At 48.0% G+C, this 14,241-nt stretch overlaps 1 protein-coding gene across 1 annotated transcript in view; it reads right to left on the bottom strand.

The window, feature by feature from the left end:
- The window catches only part of XKR6 (XK related 6), a 172,191-nt gene that overhangs the window by 15,771 nt on the left and 142,179 nt on the right, over positions 1-14,241 (bottom strand). The window contains exon 2 of the mRNA XM_083857042.1: positions 3,974-4,170. Within this exon, the coding sequence (XP_083713168.1) occupies positions 3,974-4,170 (197 nt within the window). The remainder of the gene's footprint in view (positions 1-3,973; positions 4,171-14,241) is intronic.

The following is a 14,241-nucleotide window of genomic DNA, read 5'->3' as shown; positions in this document are numbered from 1 at the left end:
CTCTTTTGAGTGGTTGAAGGTCCCTTTCTAACTCAGCTGACCAGTTGAGTCTTCTAAACTAAGGGGACAGGAAAAATCATTTTTAGCTTGCCCCTGCAAAAAGAGATCATAAACGATAATAAATGCTCCCCAGACATGGTACAGATGAGGGAGAACATGATAAAAATAATAGGACTTTTCTTTGGGAGGCCAAGATGATTTGCACAAATCTTTGTGTAAAGAACTCGTGACATGAGTGGAAGGACTTTGGGGTTTCTGCTAAATCTCATTAAACTTTAAAGAAGCCATGTGAAAAAAAAAAAATAAAATTAAGTGGAAGCAAACCTCTTTAAGAGGAGATTTATGCCAGAAAAACTGGAATCCCTCTCACCTCCCTGCCTGCCTAGAGGTTGGGTGTCTCCTTTAAGCTGGTTTGATCTGTTCCTTCCCACTCAGTGCAGAGAAAGTGGCACCTCTGTGGGGTGAAGGGGGTTAAGGATGGTTTGTTCTGCAAGGAGTGAGGTGCATTCTCTACTGGGAGTGATTAGGGAATGAGGATCTGGGTTGCTGAGCTTTTTCTGTTGTTTATGTTACCTTTCCCCCTGCAAATACACAATTTAAATCAGGGGAAGTCCTCTGGCCATTGTTGCCCAGGAGTCTGAGAGATGGACACCCTTTTATCCTCTCCTAAACCTCAGACACAGTTAGGGTGACTGAGGGACAATGCATCCCTTGCCCTCCTTCAGTCGAACCCTAATGACAGGTCTAAATGCATCAGATTCCCTGGAGAAAGGTGCTGCTGGGGGTTGAGCATCTCATCCCACCTCCCTCAGCTGCTTTGCACAGGAGCTGTCCCATGTGTTGGATCCATCTGTTTCCCCCTCACCTTCTCTTGACTCTGTTTTGGGCCCATCCAGCTGTGGTTGTAGCAGATGAATCCTTCACAGAGGACCTGCCTACCAACACCAGCTTCTTCTGTTTGGATATTCAGGAGCTGATGTTGTTCCATTTGCTCCACCAGCCAAAGAATTCCAGTTCAGGCTCCCAGCATTCACCTTCCACCGCCCAACTGATGGAGTACACAGAGCTCTCCCCTCTTTTCTTTTAGTGCACTTTTTGTTGTTCCTTAGCTAAGCTAGGATCTGCTAAGCTGGGATCTGCTCTGCCTTGTGCTGGGGATATGGTGAAGGAATGAATCCTGACCCTCATGAAATCCCAGGGTTCTTGTCCCAAGCTTTACTGAGGCTGGGTCTTGACCTCAAATTCCAGCTCCAGCACTTACTGCTTCTGGACATTCCCACTTTGGGGTGAAACTGCTCCATTCTTTGAGTGCTGAAGGATGACAACAAACACAGGTCCCACCCAACCCTCTCACACAGGTTCCTCTCATGGTCAAATAGTTCTTGCAAGGTGTGATGAGGTTTTTCTTTCTTCTTCCCACTCAATAGATTGAAACCCAGGAAATTAAGCATTATCATGATTGTGTCCCTTTCTACTCATCCTTACAAGATCAGCCCTTTCTACCACCATGTTGTGTAGCAGAAATGAGGTGGTGCTCTGGAGTAAAAACCTTCAGGATGTTCACTCTTCTTTCCTCAACAGCTCTTTTAACACAGGAATTAGGAGACAAAAGCAAAGCCTCCTGATGGCCATGCCAATAACTCCCTTTCTAAAGCTCCTCAAATGGAAGTTGACCTATTTGGGGAAAAGTGGAGCCTGGGCTTGGCATTACAATCCAAAGAGCAGGGAAGGCTGGGGCTTGGAGGAGGGATGTATGTCACAGGAAACGGTGAACTGACCTTGTCTGGCACTAAATGAATCCATAAGAGTCTGTGGGGGATGTATGGAAGCAGCTGGAGCCTGGACACATCAGCAGGGGCTGTACCTGGTCTTTTAAGCCCTTTCTTGGGCCCTTTTTCCAGTGTGCATCCCTCAGGGATGCAGATGATGCTGCCCCTGTTTAAAGGCATAACTGGCCCCTTCCTGTGAGGAGCCAACGCTCCCACAGACTCCATGAGCCAGGAGAGACTTGATTTGATTTTTAAACACACTGCCTTCCTAACAGTATCCATCTCCCTTTGCTTTCCGCCTGCTTAAAGGGAAAAAATCTTTGATGCTCCCTATCACAACGGCTCCTCTCAGCATTTAATTTGCTTTTGTATAATTATGGACTGGCCAGGAGGAGAAAGAGGAGAAGGAGGAGGAGGAAGAGAGAAGCACTGAACGGGCATGGAGGAGATCTCTAGGAAACCTTGCGAGGAGCGCTGAGCAAGCTCCGGTTGCTCTCATCCATCAGCGCCCGCATCCCTGGCACAGGCGGGGAGGGATGCAGGGAGACGATGCGCTGGGGACCCGGCGAGCTCGGCTGCTGGAGCGTGGAGAGCAAAGAGCCCTCCAGGGCTCGAGGAGGCAGGCAGGGACGTGCGCTGCCTTGGAAGAGAGCGCAGCCGGCAGAGGAACCGCAAAGCCGGGGAAAGGGAGGGGAAGGGGGAATGTTGGAAAAAAAAAAATTTAAAAAAATGATGCGGCTCCTTCAGTGGATTAGGCAGCCGTTGCCTGGAAGTGGCAAAGTGGAAGAGCCACGGATTTGAAAGGCCTGGAGGGGATTATTCCTCCCGCGTTGTCTGACTCGCAGCACAACAGAGGCCAACAAACTTCACCCGGCGCTTTCTGCGGTGAGTCCGGCAATCTGCAGAACGCCCTGGCAAACCTCCCAAGCTGTGATTTCTGCATTTTCACTCGGGTTAATAACGTTAGAAGCAGCAGGAAAAAAAAGGGGCTGGCGATTGTGAGCCATTCTAGCAGGAGTTGTAGAAAGGCATATTCATCATGTCAGCACTTTGGAGGCCTGGAGAGCTCGTGATGAGAGGTTTCAAGAAAAGACTGCATAAATAGAAGGAGGGAGGCCTCTATAAACAACTGTGATGGACATGTTGGAAATACAGGGCAAAGAGAGAGTGGTTGGCCTTCCTTGATGCTGTAGATAGTGATGACCTTGGCAAAAAACCCAGCAAAATTTAACCCTAAAGTGAATTCCAATTTCAGTTCCCACCTCAGCTCCAAAAACTCCAAAAGAAATGACACGCCCCAACCAGGCAGGCTTTGGGAAGCTGAGTGTCACCCGTGGTGCATGAATTGAGCAGGGGCTGAATAACCCAGGAATTCCACCGTTGGTCCTTGGAAAGGATGATTGTCCCTCAGGCTGGTCACCCTCAGGCTGCCAGCATGGCCATAGGGTGGGAGAGCTGCTCATGCCAGGGCTGGGACAGGGCCATGCCCCTCTCAGCTGGGACAGATGCCCCATGCTCAGCACATCACAGCGGTGGCAAGCACCAGAATCGGCAGAATATTCCCTGTGGTGGCTTCCAAGCCTCATCTCATCTGTCTGCCTCTCCACTACATCCCTGTCCCTACACAGTCACCTCCACTGCCTTCCTCTTCTCTTTTCCTGGGCTTGGTGAGAACCATGGTACCAATGACAAGACCTTAATTTCTGGGCACTCATCAGAAAAAGTTCAACAGCATTTCGCTGTTAAGAACCCCCCCTTTTTTTACACTTAACACCATCACAGCATTGCATAGGCATTGAACCATTTGTCCTCACAACACAAATTCAAATCTGGCCACTTTTATCACTCTACTCATGTAAGGAAGGAAACTGAGGCAGGGAATGGTCGTGTTTGCTCAGTGCCAAGAGACAAACGAGTGATGCCACAGTAACAGAGCCTGTTTGCCTCCTCCTGACAACACCATCATTCCTTTATCCTGGACTGGGTGTGGAAGAGCTGAATCACATCTTTTCCTTGACACTGACTTTTTTTATTATTATTTTCCCCTCAGAGGAACAAGCAGAAATTTTACCCAGAGATTTGTCCCAAAATCACCCCAGCCAGGGGTGGGGAAGCGAGCACCACATCCATCAGCTGCTGAGCACTGGGATCAGAGAGGAGAGGGCTGGAAAGGTGGGAGGAAAGAAGGGAGGGGCCCCACTTACATGGTAATGTTTCTGCACGGTTCTTTTGGATCATTATGCAGAGCTGTAGCACCAGTTGAGGGGCGCTCTCGAGGAAGGTCTCCAGGAGGCGCAGCATGTTGACGTCTGCATATTCGTACATCATAGCCCAGTAGAAACGCCGCTGGTGTTCCTTCCGCCTCTGGCTCTGGATCCCCAGGTACATGGTTCGGATATACCTGCAGGGAACAGGAGGGGAAAAAGCTGGGGGTGAGATGTTGGGGTGCAGCAAAACCTGTTTGGTTGATTAAATAAATAGTTTTTTTCCACTTTTTTCCCAAGAAAGTTCTTTTCCTGGACTGGCTGAAGGGAGGAACCATTTGGGTTTGCTCTCCATTTGGAGAATTCCTCCCAGATTTGCCCTAAACCAGGACAGGGGGTGGAAACGGGGTTCTGGGGAGACCTCAGGGTTTGCACATTTCTTCCTCTCCCTCCTGTCAAATCTAAAGAGGACTTCTAGAATCTGGCTCATTGTTAGTGTTGGAAAAAACCTCCCAGATCATCAAGCCCAACCTTAGACTGGATGCCACCTTGAGAACAAACCATATAATGAAGTGCATTTGGTGTTGCAAGAGTGGGAAGACTTTAACTGGTACCACCCAAAGGTGAAGCCTGGGAGCACAAAATGCTTTTGAAGCACAAAAAACCAACTCCCTCACTTATTTTTCATCACAAGAAGAGAACCCACATGAAAAATACTGGTCCTAACACTTGGAAATGGCATGACAGACCATCTAAACTCCTTCAGGACTCTGGTAGGGAGCTTCTCTCACAGACCCCAGAGCTCAAGAAGTATTCAGACCACGCTCTCAGGCTCACTGTGGGATTCATAAAGTTGCCCAGGAATTGGAATTTGCCAATCCTTGTGGGTCTCTTCCAGCTTGGAGTATTCTGTGATTCTATGATTTGATCCTATTTCATCATGGATGGAGCAATGAGACACCACCTTCACATGCAGCACGTGTGTGACCCAGTGATATGAAAGGCCACAGCTTGTCAGTGGTCAGCTTTGGGACTTTGGACAGTTTGGAGTAGAAGAAGGTGTCTTGTGCATGGACAGGCACAGAACTCTGTCTCAGAACTTGTGGCATTTAAGAAAAGAGCCCTGACAGGGTCCTTTCCAATGCCTGTTGATATCACAGAATCCCAGAATGGTTTGGGTTGGAAGGGACCTTAAAGATGATTTTGTTCCAACCCCCTGCCATGGGCAGGGGCACCTTCCACTATCCCAGCTTGCTCCAAGCCCCATCCAACCTGGCCTTGGACACTTCCAGGGATTGACAATCTGATACTGAGTCTTCCTGAGCGGTGGCTGTAACCTCGTTTGGGATGGGAACCATCTGACCTGATGCCGACCCTAAAGCTGCTCACCTGAGCCAGTCAATAGTTGGAAATGTCCCCTCCCGGGACTGTTCATCTGTCCCAGCTCCGCTGCCAGCCCGGCAGTGCCATGAAGCGCCTTCTGGAGGCTCTGAGAGCGGCTCACAGCACAAGCTGGGGTTTAGCCAAAACGATTAGATCATCCCCTGCCACTCGGGCGAGACTGCACAGCCGGGGAGAGCAGGAGGGGAAGGACGTGAGCCTTGTGCAGCCTCTGCATCTCCCTGTTTTACACCCAGGGATGGGGAGCTGGGAGAGAGGAAAATCTGCGAGCCCTGCCCTTTATCCAGCATCTTGTCCTTTCCTGCCCGTTCGCAGCTGGCAGGAGAAAAATCCCGACAGAGGAGAGGACTGCAAGGACACCGAAAAAAAAAAAAAAAAAAAAAAAAAAAAAAAAAAAAAAAAAAAGACGCAGGAAAGCCACCAGATGGGGCTCGGCACTCGAGAAAATGCTAACGCCAGTCACATACGACACTGGTGACACTGGTGGTGACATCCACAGCACATCCCGAGCGGGATGGAAATGGCCGTGGAGCACCTGCTCTGTCCCTACACCCCCAAATCCACCACCTGCGCTTGGCATTTCCATGGAATGCCCCAACCCCAGGAGCTGCAGCACGACGCAGGAATCCTGCCTTCCCTTCACCCAGGAATTCAATAAATGCGGTTTAGCTGGAAAGATGAAGTCAGGGAGAGTGTTGTGGCTCAAGGAGAAGGCAGAAAAAAGGAGAATTCAATGGGTTTTGTAATGTCAGTGACACAGGGCCAGCAAAAGCCAAGTGGGGGTGCCCATAAAGTGCTGCCCAGGGGCAAAGGCACCATCACCTCTGCCAAATTCCACCAATTCTGTCCTGTAGTCCCTCCCCAGAAGCTCCCATTCCTGCTGGTATACAAAACCTAAACTCCTCTTGGGAAGGTTAAACCACTCACTAAACACCTTCCCAGCTCCAAATGCAAATGGCTCCCCACCTCAGCCATGGTGAAGAAGAATTTATTGTTTTTCACCCTGCAGCAGTCTTTTACCTGTTTGCACATAGTTGCCGTGTAAACCTTTCATTTTTTCCAGATTAAAAAATCACAGTTCCATAGAATCGTAGAATTATTAAGGTTTGAAAACATCTCTGAGATCATTGAGTTCAACCATTGCCCCAGCACTGCCAAGGCCACCACTGCCCCATGTCCCCAAGTGCCACATCCACATGGCTTTTAAGTCCCTCCAGAGATGAGGACTCTACCACCTCCTTGACCAGCTGCTTCCAATGCCTGATAACCCTTTCCCTGAAGGAATTCTCCCTGATGTCCAGCCTGAACCTTCTCTGGTGCAACTTGAGGCCGTTTCCTCTCCTCCTGTCCCTGTCCCCCGGCAGCAGAGCCTGATCCCCCCAGTTGTCCCCTCCTATCAAGAGGGCAAGAAGGTCCCCCTGAACCTCCTTTTCTCCAGAAAAAAGTTTCTTTTAGTGCTTTCTCACAGTTCACATTTCTTACACCTCTGCTCTTCCACACTGCTGTTCCCAACTGCTGTCTCCAGTTTTGGGTTGTTTTTAAGACCATCTTTACTTTTTTTCCCAGCCCTCCAGGCTGGCTGAACCAAACTGCAACAATGACAACTGGGCCACTCAAAAAGATTAAGAAGAAATTACCAGAAGGGACAAAATGTCCTGCAATGATTTCTCCTGGATCTCCGGGTTTTGGGTGAATCTCTAGGGATTCATCACCATCCACAGTTTAAGCATAAATTTTTCTTACTGGCCACAGAAAAGGGACATGACACCAATCCATGGAGGCAGAATGGATGGAAAAATATTCAAATACATGGGATTGGCACAGTGTCCTGTCCTGTCTCCATCAAGGACATGACACCAATCCATGGAGGCAGAATCCATGGAAAAATATTCAAATACATGGGATTGGCACAGTGTCCTGATCCTGCCTCCATCAGTGGCAATGGCACAAACACCAAGTTCTCCCTGACTGCTGAGCCCACAGCCTTTGGTCACCTGCATTGTGCCTCTTCCATGGAAGGGGAAACTGAGTCAGAGGGCAGCAAAAAGTTGCTCTCAAAGCACCTTTTTGGTGTCAAACCTCAGATCTTTCAGTGCTGTCTCTAAACACCACATGAGTGAAGTTCAGCCCTACCTGCTGATGCTCCTCCATCCAAGGAGGACATAATTCCTTCAGAGCATAAATCCCAGCCCTGCCCAACCTGACCCCAAAGGACAAATCTGTCCCTACCCTATGGGAGTGTGACCTCAGGAACCCCTTGACAAATGTTGGGCAGCATGAGCAAAGCAGCTCCAAGGACCATTTGCAGCAGAAAGTAAATTAACTTCCATTTTTTCCCTCTTCAGGCCATGAAAAAAATATGGTGCTCTGTCTTCAGCATCCTTCAGACCCAAATCTGGCAAGGAGAGGGAAGGAACAACTAAGATTCCATTCCTTCCCGATGCCAGTGGGTTAAAAAGTAATATTTCCACCTTGTGGGCTTTCAGCAAGTAATAAATACCTACTTAATTAATCAACAACAAATTTCACCCAGTTCCAACACTGATAATTCTTAACCCTATTTCCAAACACCAATGTACAGAACTGGTGTAAACGGTTTTATTCCAGTTCATCTCTTTCCTTGTGGTATTTTATTTACTTCTTTGAGGGTCTTTCAAACCTTTCATAGCACTGGTAAAGTGTAGAGAACTTAAGAAGAATGAAGAAAAAAAAAAATCAATGTCATTTCACCTGAAATTCGTTGTTCCCGGTCAAGCTGGTGGCAAACAGGCTCCTATAATTAGACTTTTAAATCCATATTCAGGCCTGATCTTCAATCTTTAGCAACACGATGCTTCCTCTTATGTGAGTGAAAACCATTCACTGCTCCGTGCTTTTGAAAATCAGGCTAATTTATTTAAGAGCTTAATTTTGGATACAGGAGCCTAACTTTGAGCTTCTTCTTTTCTTTTTTTTTTTTTTTTTGTATGTTGGCTATTTTTATATACGAGTGTGTGTATTTGTGTGTATTTTTAGTTCTAAGTCACATCACGGCTTCAAGAGAGAGAACTAATTTGGGGTTGGGAGGGGGGATTGGGGTGATTTTTTTTTTTTTTTAATATTTTTTCTTTTTTTAGTGCACAAAGGATTGGCTGTCCCCTCCCTCCTGGCAGGGCTCCCAGAATTCCTGTTGGTATAATTACCCTCACGCTTATTTACTACGTATGTCACAGCAGCACACGAACTGCTCGGGTCAAAGTCACTGCTGTCCCTGTGCCAAAGAGCCTTTTTGAGGAGCCAAATCCACCAAATGTGGTCAAACAACCTTTGAAGAAGGTGGAAGAGCTGCAGGAGCCCACCAGGAGGGAGAAGAGGGGATGTTCCTGCTGTGAAAACACAGCCCACCCCTGAGCTCTGTGGGAAAAGCTGCTCCACGTGGATGGACTCTGGTTTTGTATCATGAAATGAAGCAGTCCTTGGCCAGCTGGCAAGGCTCAACTCTACGTGGCTACGTCCATCTAGTTGGCCCTGGCCAAAATTTCCAGGGATTGTGTTGACAGTTTTACAGGGTGAGCCATTGAAGGGTCATGCCCGGGGCTTGGCACGGCTGGATTTACAGAGGTGGCTCCCAGTGTCACCAGGAAATACAGGAGGATGTCTCTGGCAATGGGCTGGATGAGGGGAGGAGGATGTGGATGTGTAAAAGGGTCATGGGAGCCCAGAAAAGCACATCAGGACAGGCTCTGAGCTGTGCTTTGGGGGCAGAAGAATCCTGGTGGCCTGTCCCACACAGCCACAATCTGACCAAGGGCAGGAACCTCAGGCTCAAACGGTCTGATCCTTTTTCCTGAGGCCAAATGGGCCAAGACACAAGAAGTGAACTTTCTCATCCTCTAAAACCAGGAAATTTCCTCCATATTCAGCATTGGGAATGATTCCTGGCCCTTGTAGATTACTGAAACCTGCACAGGTTGTGATGACTTCGGAAAATCTGAATATGCCCCAACCATTCTAATGATTAATATGCCCAGACCATTCTAATGATTATAGTCAGATTTTGGCATGTAATCAGAATATCCTGAGTTGTGAGGGACCCACAAGGATCATTGAGTCCAACCCCTGGCCCTGTACAGGGCGTGGTGAAGCTGCAGTGCCCATGAACAGGTCTTGAAATTACCTGGTTTATTAGTACAGGTATATGGGAAATGGATTTTGCTCGTGCTCAGCTTTCTGTTGGAGTGGAGTGCTGGAGAGACAGCTCTGCTGCTGTGGTAGCCAAAACATTGGGGTGTTAGCAACGCCTTCCCAGCTCCAAGTGCAAAGCACAGCAGTGTGGGGGCTGTTGTGGGGAAAACAAACTCCATCTCAGCCAGACCCAACCACAGAAATCACAGAATTTCTGAGGCTGGAAAACATCTCTAAGATCAAGTCCAACCAACCACCCAGCACCACCATGTTCAACACTAAACCATGTCCACAAATGACATATCCATGTTGCTTGAACACTTCCAGGAATGGTGGTTCCACAATGTGATGGTGATGCCACAATGTGGCACAGCTGGAGGCTGTTCCCTCTCATCCTGTCCCTGTTCCCTGGGAGCAGAGCCTGACCCTCTCTGGCTGTCCCCTCCTGTCAGGGAGTTGTGCAGAGCCACAGGGTCTCCCCTGAGCCTCCTTTTCTCCAGGCTGAGCCTCCTTTTCCCAGCTCCCTCAGCTGCTCCTGGTGCTTCAGCTGTATTCCCTTCCCTGGACACTCTCCAGCTCCTCAATGTCCCTCTTGTCATGAGGGTCCCAGAGCTGTCCCCAGCACTGGAGGTGCCCCAGCAGTGACAGTGAGCAGTCACTGTCCTCTCCCTACTGGCCACACTGTTGCTGGATATTTCATCCAGGAAGCCCTTGGGCTTCTTGGCCACCTTTTCACTCTGCTGGCTCATGTTCAGAAATGTCCTGGTTGTGACCTTGGTGACGTGGCAGCCACACACATCACACGGATGGGCACCATCCCATGGCACCAACCTTCTCCCTGGTGCTCCCTCCTGGCGGAAGAGGATGGGAATGTGGGGGTGTCATTCAGCTGAGGGCTCACCCTACTGCCACCTCATCCTCTTGCAAGGGGCCTCGTGCACTGGAGGGTGTTCCCAGATTAAAATCCCTCTCCTCGGAGGGGAGGAAATGAGGACATGTGTAACTGCTGGGCTGGAAGGCTCGGAGCAGAGGATGCCTGAACATCCCCTTACAACGAGGTTACGTGAGGCCAGATCTCAGCTGGAGTGAGCTGGCATCCACAGGGCTCTGGCAATTTACACCAGCTGTGGCTTTGGCCCGCTTTTTTAATTTTAATGAATTATTTTCATTCTAACTGATATAAAAAAGAATAGGAGGCGCAGTGCTGGAGCAACAGGGGAGAGCAGGAAAGTGAAATGCTGATGGTGAAAGTTGCCTTCACCATCAACGTTCTGAACATCAACATTAGTTAGTTGTTTTCTTTGTTATAATGTCAGTGTTATAATTCCAGAGGTAATGTCAGTGATATAGAATTCCTGTGATAAGGATCCACAGATGGATTGTTATTGTTCCTAGTTTGAGTATCAAAATAGGAATTACAAGGTCCCATCCAGGTGCTGATCCAGCTTTTTCTGGCTGCTCCCACAGCATCAAACTCCTCCAGAAAAAGGGGCTGCATCCAAACTATCTCCAGGGAGTTGTTCCTGGTCTGGCCTGAGCCTTGAAAGGTGTGCAGGATTTATTTTCACCCCTGCTGGTTGTATTGGGTCAAAATCATGCTGAACTGGGAAAGATCACTTTCCACCTCAAAATCAAGACAGGGATCCTTATTTCTGCAGAAACTCTAATCCAGCCTCCCCACAGGTCATCCCCACCACACAAACATCTAAATAATAAATTTTCTGACCTTCTTCAGGGCCCTGATGTTCAGAATTGAGGTTCTTAGTGCTTTCTGAAAACTTTGGGGGATTTCCCTATATGGTTTATACCTAAAAAATGAATAAAATACAACAGAAAGGGTGTTCATCAAGGGTTTAGTCCTTCTGCCTTGCAGTTCCTGATCTAAGTCTTATCTACTTGTTTCTATCAGCTCCTGTTAAAGAATTAATAATTTGTATTACAAGCTCTTGCTTTTTGCCAAATGTGCAACTGAAATTTGTATTTGAAGGAATGATTGTCCCAGACTTCTGTTTCACAGGAGAAACTGTTACAACTTCATATTCTGAGCCAGTCTGAAGCTGTTTTAAAGCACAGATGGCTTTGCTACACATCAACCTTAAAAGATGCAACTGATTTATAAAACTTATGTTGGGAAGGATCATGTTGTGGAATCACAGAAGAATTTGGGTTGGAAGGAGATTTTAGACGTCTAGGGACTGAGGCTTTCACTCAAGTGGGGATAACTTTGAAGTTAGAGAAGGTTGGTCATGGTCTGGTGCAGTTGAGTTTTGAAAATTTCCAAGGATGGAGATTCCACAGCTCCTCTGGACAACCTGTTCCAGCCTTTAACCCCAATCCCTGCAGAATTATGGAATCACTCAGCTTGGAAAGGACCTCTTGGGTTCAACCATCCACCCAGTGTTATGGGCATGACCAAACCATGTCCCCAAGTGCCACATCCACATGTTTTTTGAATGTTTCCAGGGATGGTGAAATGATTTTCAGCCCAAGATCACTTCCACTGCTTGAAGAAAGTTTACAAATCAGCCCCTCCTTGGAAAGAGTCAATTCCATCCAATATTTGGTGAGGGGTAATAAAATCATGATACTGAAATATTTTTAGGATCTGCATCCAACAGCTTTGATATTTGCAGGCTGATTTAACTCATGGCTGACAATCTGGGGCTTTTGACACACAGAACAGGGCTCTGTGATGAGTGATTCCTGAGCAATGTCCCCAGCTCCTCTGAAATTACTGCTTTGGTGGCAGTCCCAGGGGAAGGGGACATAAACCTACACCCCCTCCTCTGGGGCAGCACTCCTGGTCTTGGTTCAAATCCCTTTTTACTGATGGTTTAAAGTGGATATTTGGGACTGTGAGAGCACAGGCAGGGCTGCAGGTGTGATTTCATGCTGCTGACAGACACTGGGGTCACAACCTCCAGCAGCTGCACAGGGCAGGAAAGTGGGGCAAGGGCATCACTGCAGATAAAACTCCAGAGGCCAAAGGTGCACGAGCTGCTCGTGTTGCTCCATCTGGGGGATGTTTCTGGGATTTGTCCCTGTGACTGCTCTCCTTCCCCAGCTGCAGAGTAATTTTCTCTGACTCACAGGCTGAAAGATCACAACCAGAAGAAGAGAAACAAACCATAAGGAAGTGCTATCCCTAAACAACCCCACTTTTTGGCAATGATTTGTCAATCCTTCCCCAGTCTGGCTGTTACTGAACTACCCTTGCTTAGCCAGAGCCTATCCAGTGTTTTTTTTATTTGCTAAAATGGCCATGAATGTGTTATTGACATATTCACCACAACCCCAATTTTGGAAGCAGCCAGGCACCCTCTCCTTGCTGCATCCCCTTTGCTGAGGGGTTCCCCTGGATATCCAGGTCCCAGAATTCTTATTTCCAGGTCTCTGCTCAGTAAATCAACACAGAACCAGAGAAAAGCTTTGTAGCAGCAGCTACCATTGTTTCAACCCAGACTCCTAGAAATCATCTTTGTGCTTTCATTTGTTAATCATTTTGCGAGATGTAGAGCTCTAAAACAGGAATACAGACCCCAAGACCTCTCCAGCGCCACGGCGTGAATGCTCTTTTTTTTTTAATTATTTCAATGTGGGAACCATCTCCATGCTGCATGAAGGAGGAGGCAGAGCAGCGGGGGCTGCTGGAGAGGGTATCCAAGTGATGGGTGCTGCTGCAGAGACATGTCACAGCATCTATCACACGTGGGATGGTCCTAGCACTGAGCCAAATGCTTTCTTTTAATGCCCTAAGTTAGTTATGAACACTCAAAGCCCAGTCCCTTCCCTATTTTGCACATGCTTATTTGCTTTAAGGATACTCCGACACTCGGTGCTGTCGCCTCCGGCAAAACCTTCTGTTTTAAATCAAAGCTGTTCAACAGCTTTACACAGGGACCAGCAAGTTGGACTCAGACTGAGTTTCTGCTTCAAGTGTGTTTGTGAAAATGAGGTTTAGCATCAGGGCTCTCCTCGTGGAAATAAAGCTGGTTCTGGTCCAGTCAGTCCTGCAGGAACAGCTGAAAGCCTTGAAAGTAAGCAGAGATGTTTTGAGTGACTTGTCTTGGCTCCAAGCAAGGGAAGTTTCAGGGAAATTCCATGAAATGCCAAAGGAAATCCCAAGCAAATGCCTGAGAACTCCCAAAATGTGAGTGCTCAAGCACATGATTCTCAGAGGCACCATGGGATCAGTCACCTCAACCTTTGAACAGGATGGGTCACATTAGTGTTTTAGCCCAGGAGGTCTTGAGAAGGAGTTTGGCATCCTGTGGGCTCACCAGAGCCATGGGATGTCTCAGGGGAGGAGAAATTTGGATTGCTCTGGGATACCAGTCAGTGACAGGGACAGGACACATCTTCATCTCCTCATGGAGATCCCTCAGTGGAGGACACAGAGCAGGAGAAGGGAAAGACATGACTTTTGCTGTCAGTGAGTCCCTTGGAGATGGAGATTGTGATTTTCTCATCTAAAGGGTTTCTCAGTTCCTGAGGGGCTTCACAGTTTCGGGTGGTGGGTCCAGAGATCTCAACAGACACTGCAGACTGCCTTACTGAACCCAAAAAAGCCAATGTGGGCCCCAGGATCACAGGAATAAAACTTGTTCCCTCACCCAGAGAGAGATATCTCCATTCCCACACTCTGGCTGCTGGAAAAGACAAGTGGGTCACCTCTGTGGCTGGGATACAGGTTCTAGGAGAGC

The sequence above is a fragment of the Zosterops lateralis genome, assembly GCF_965231275.1.
Source record: "Zosterops lateralis genome assembly, chromosome: 3".
Taxonomy (NCBI): Eukaryota; Metazoa; Chordata; class Aves; order Passeriformes; family Zosteropidae; genus Zosterops; species Zosterops lateralis.
This window is presented reverse-complemented; position numbering and strand designations above follow the sequence as displayed.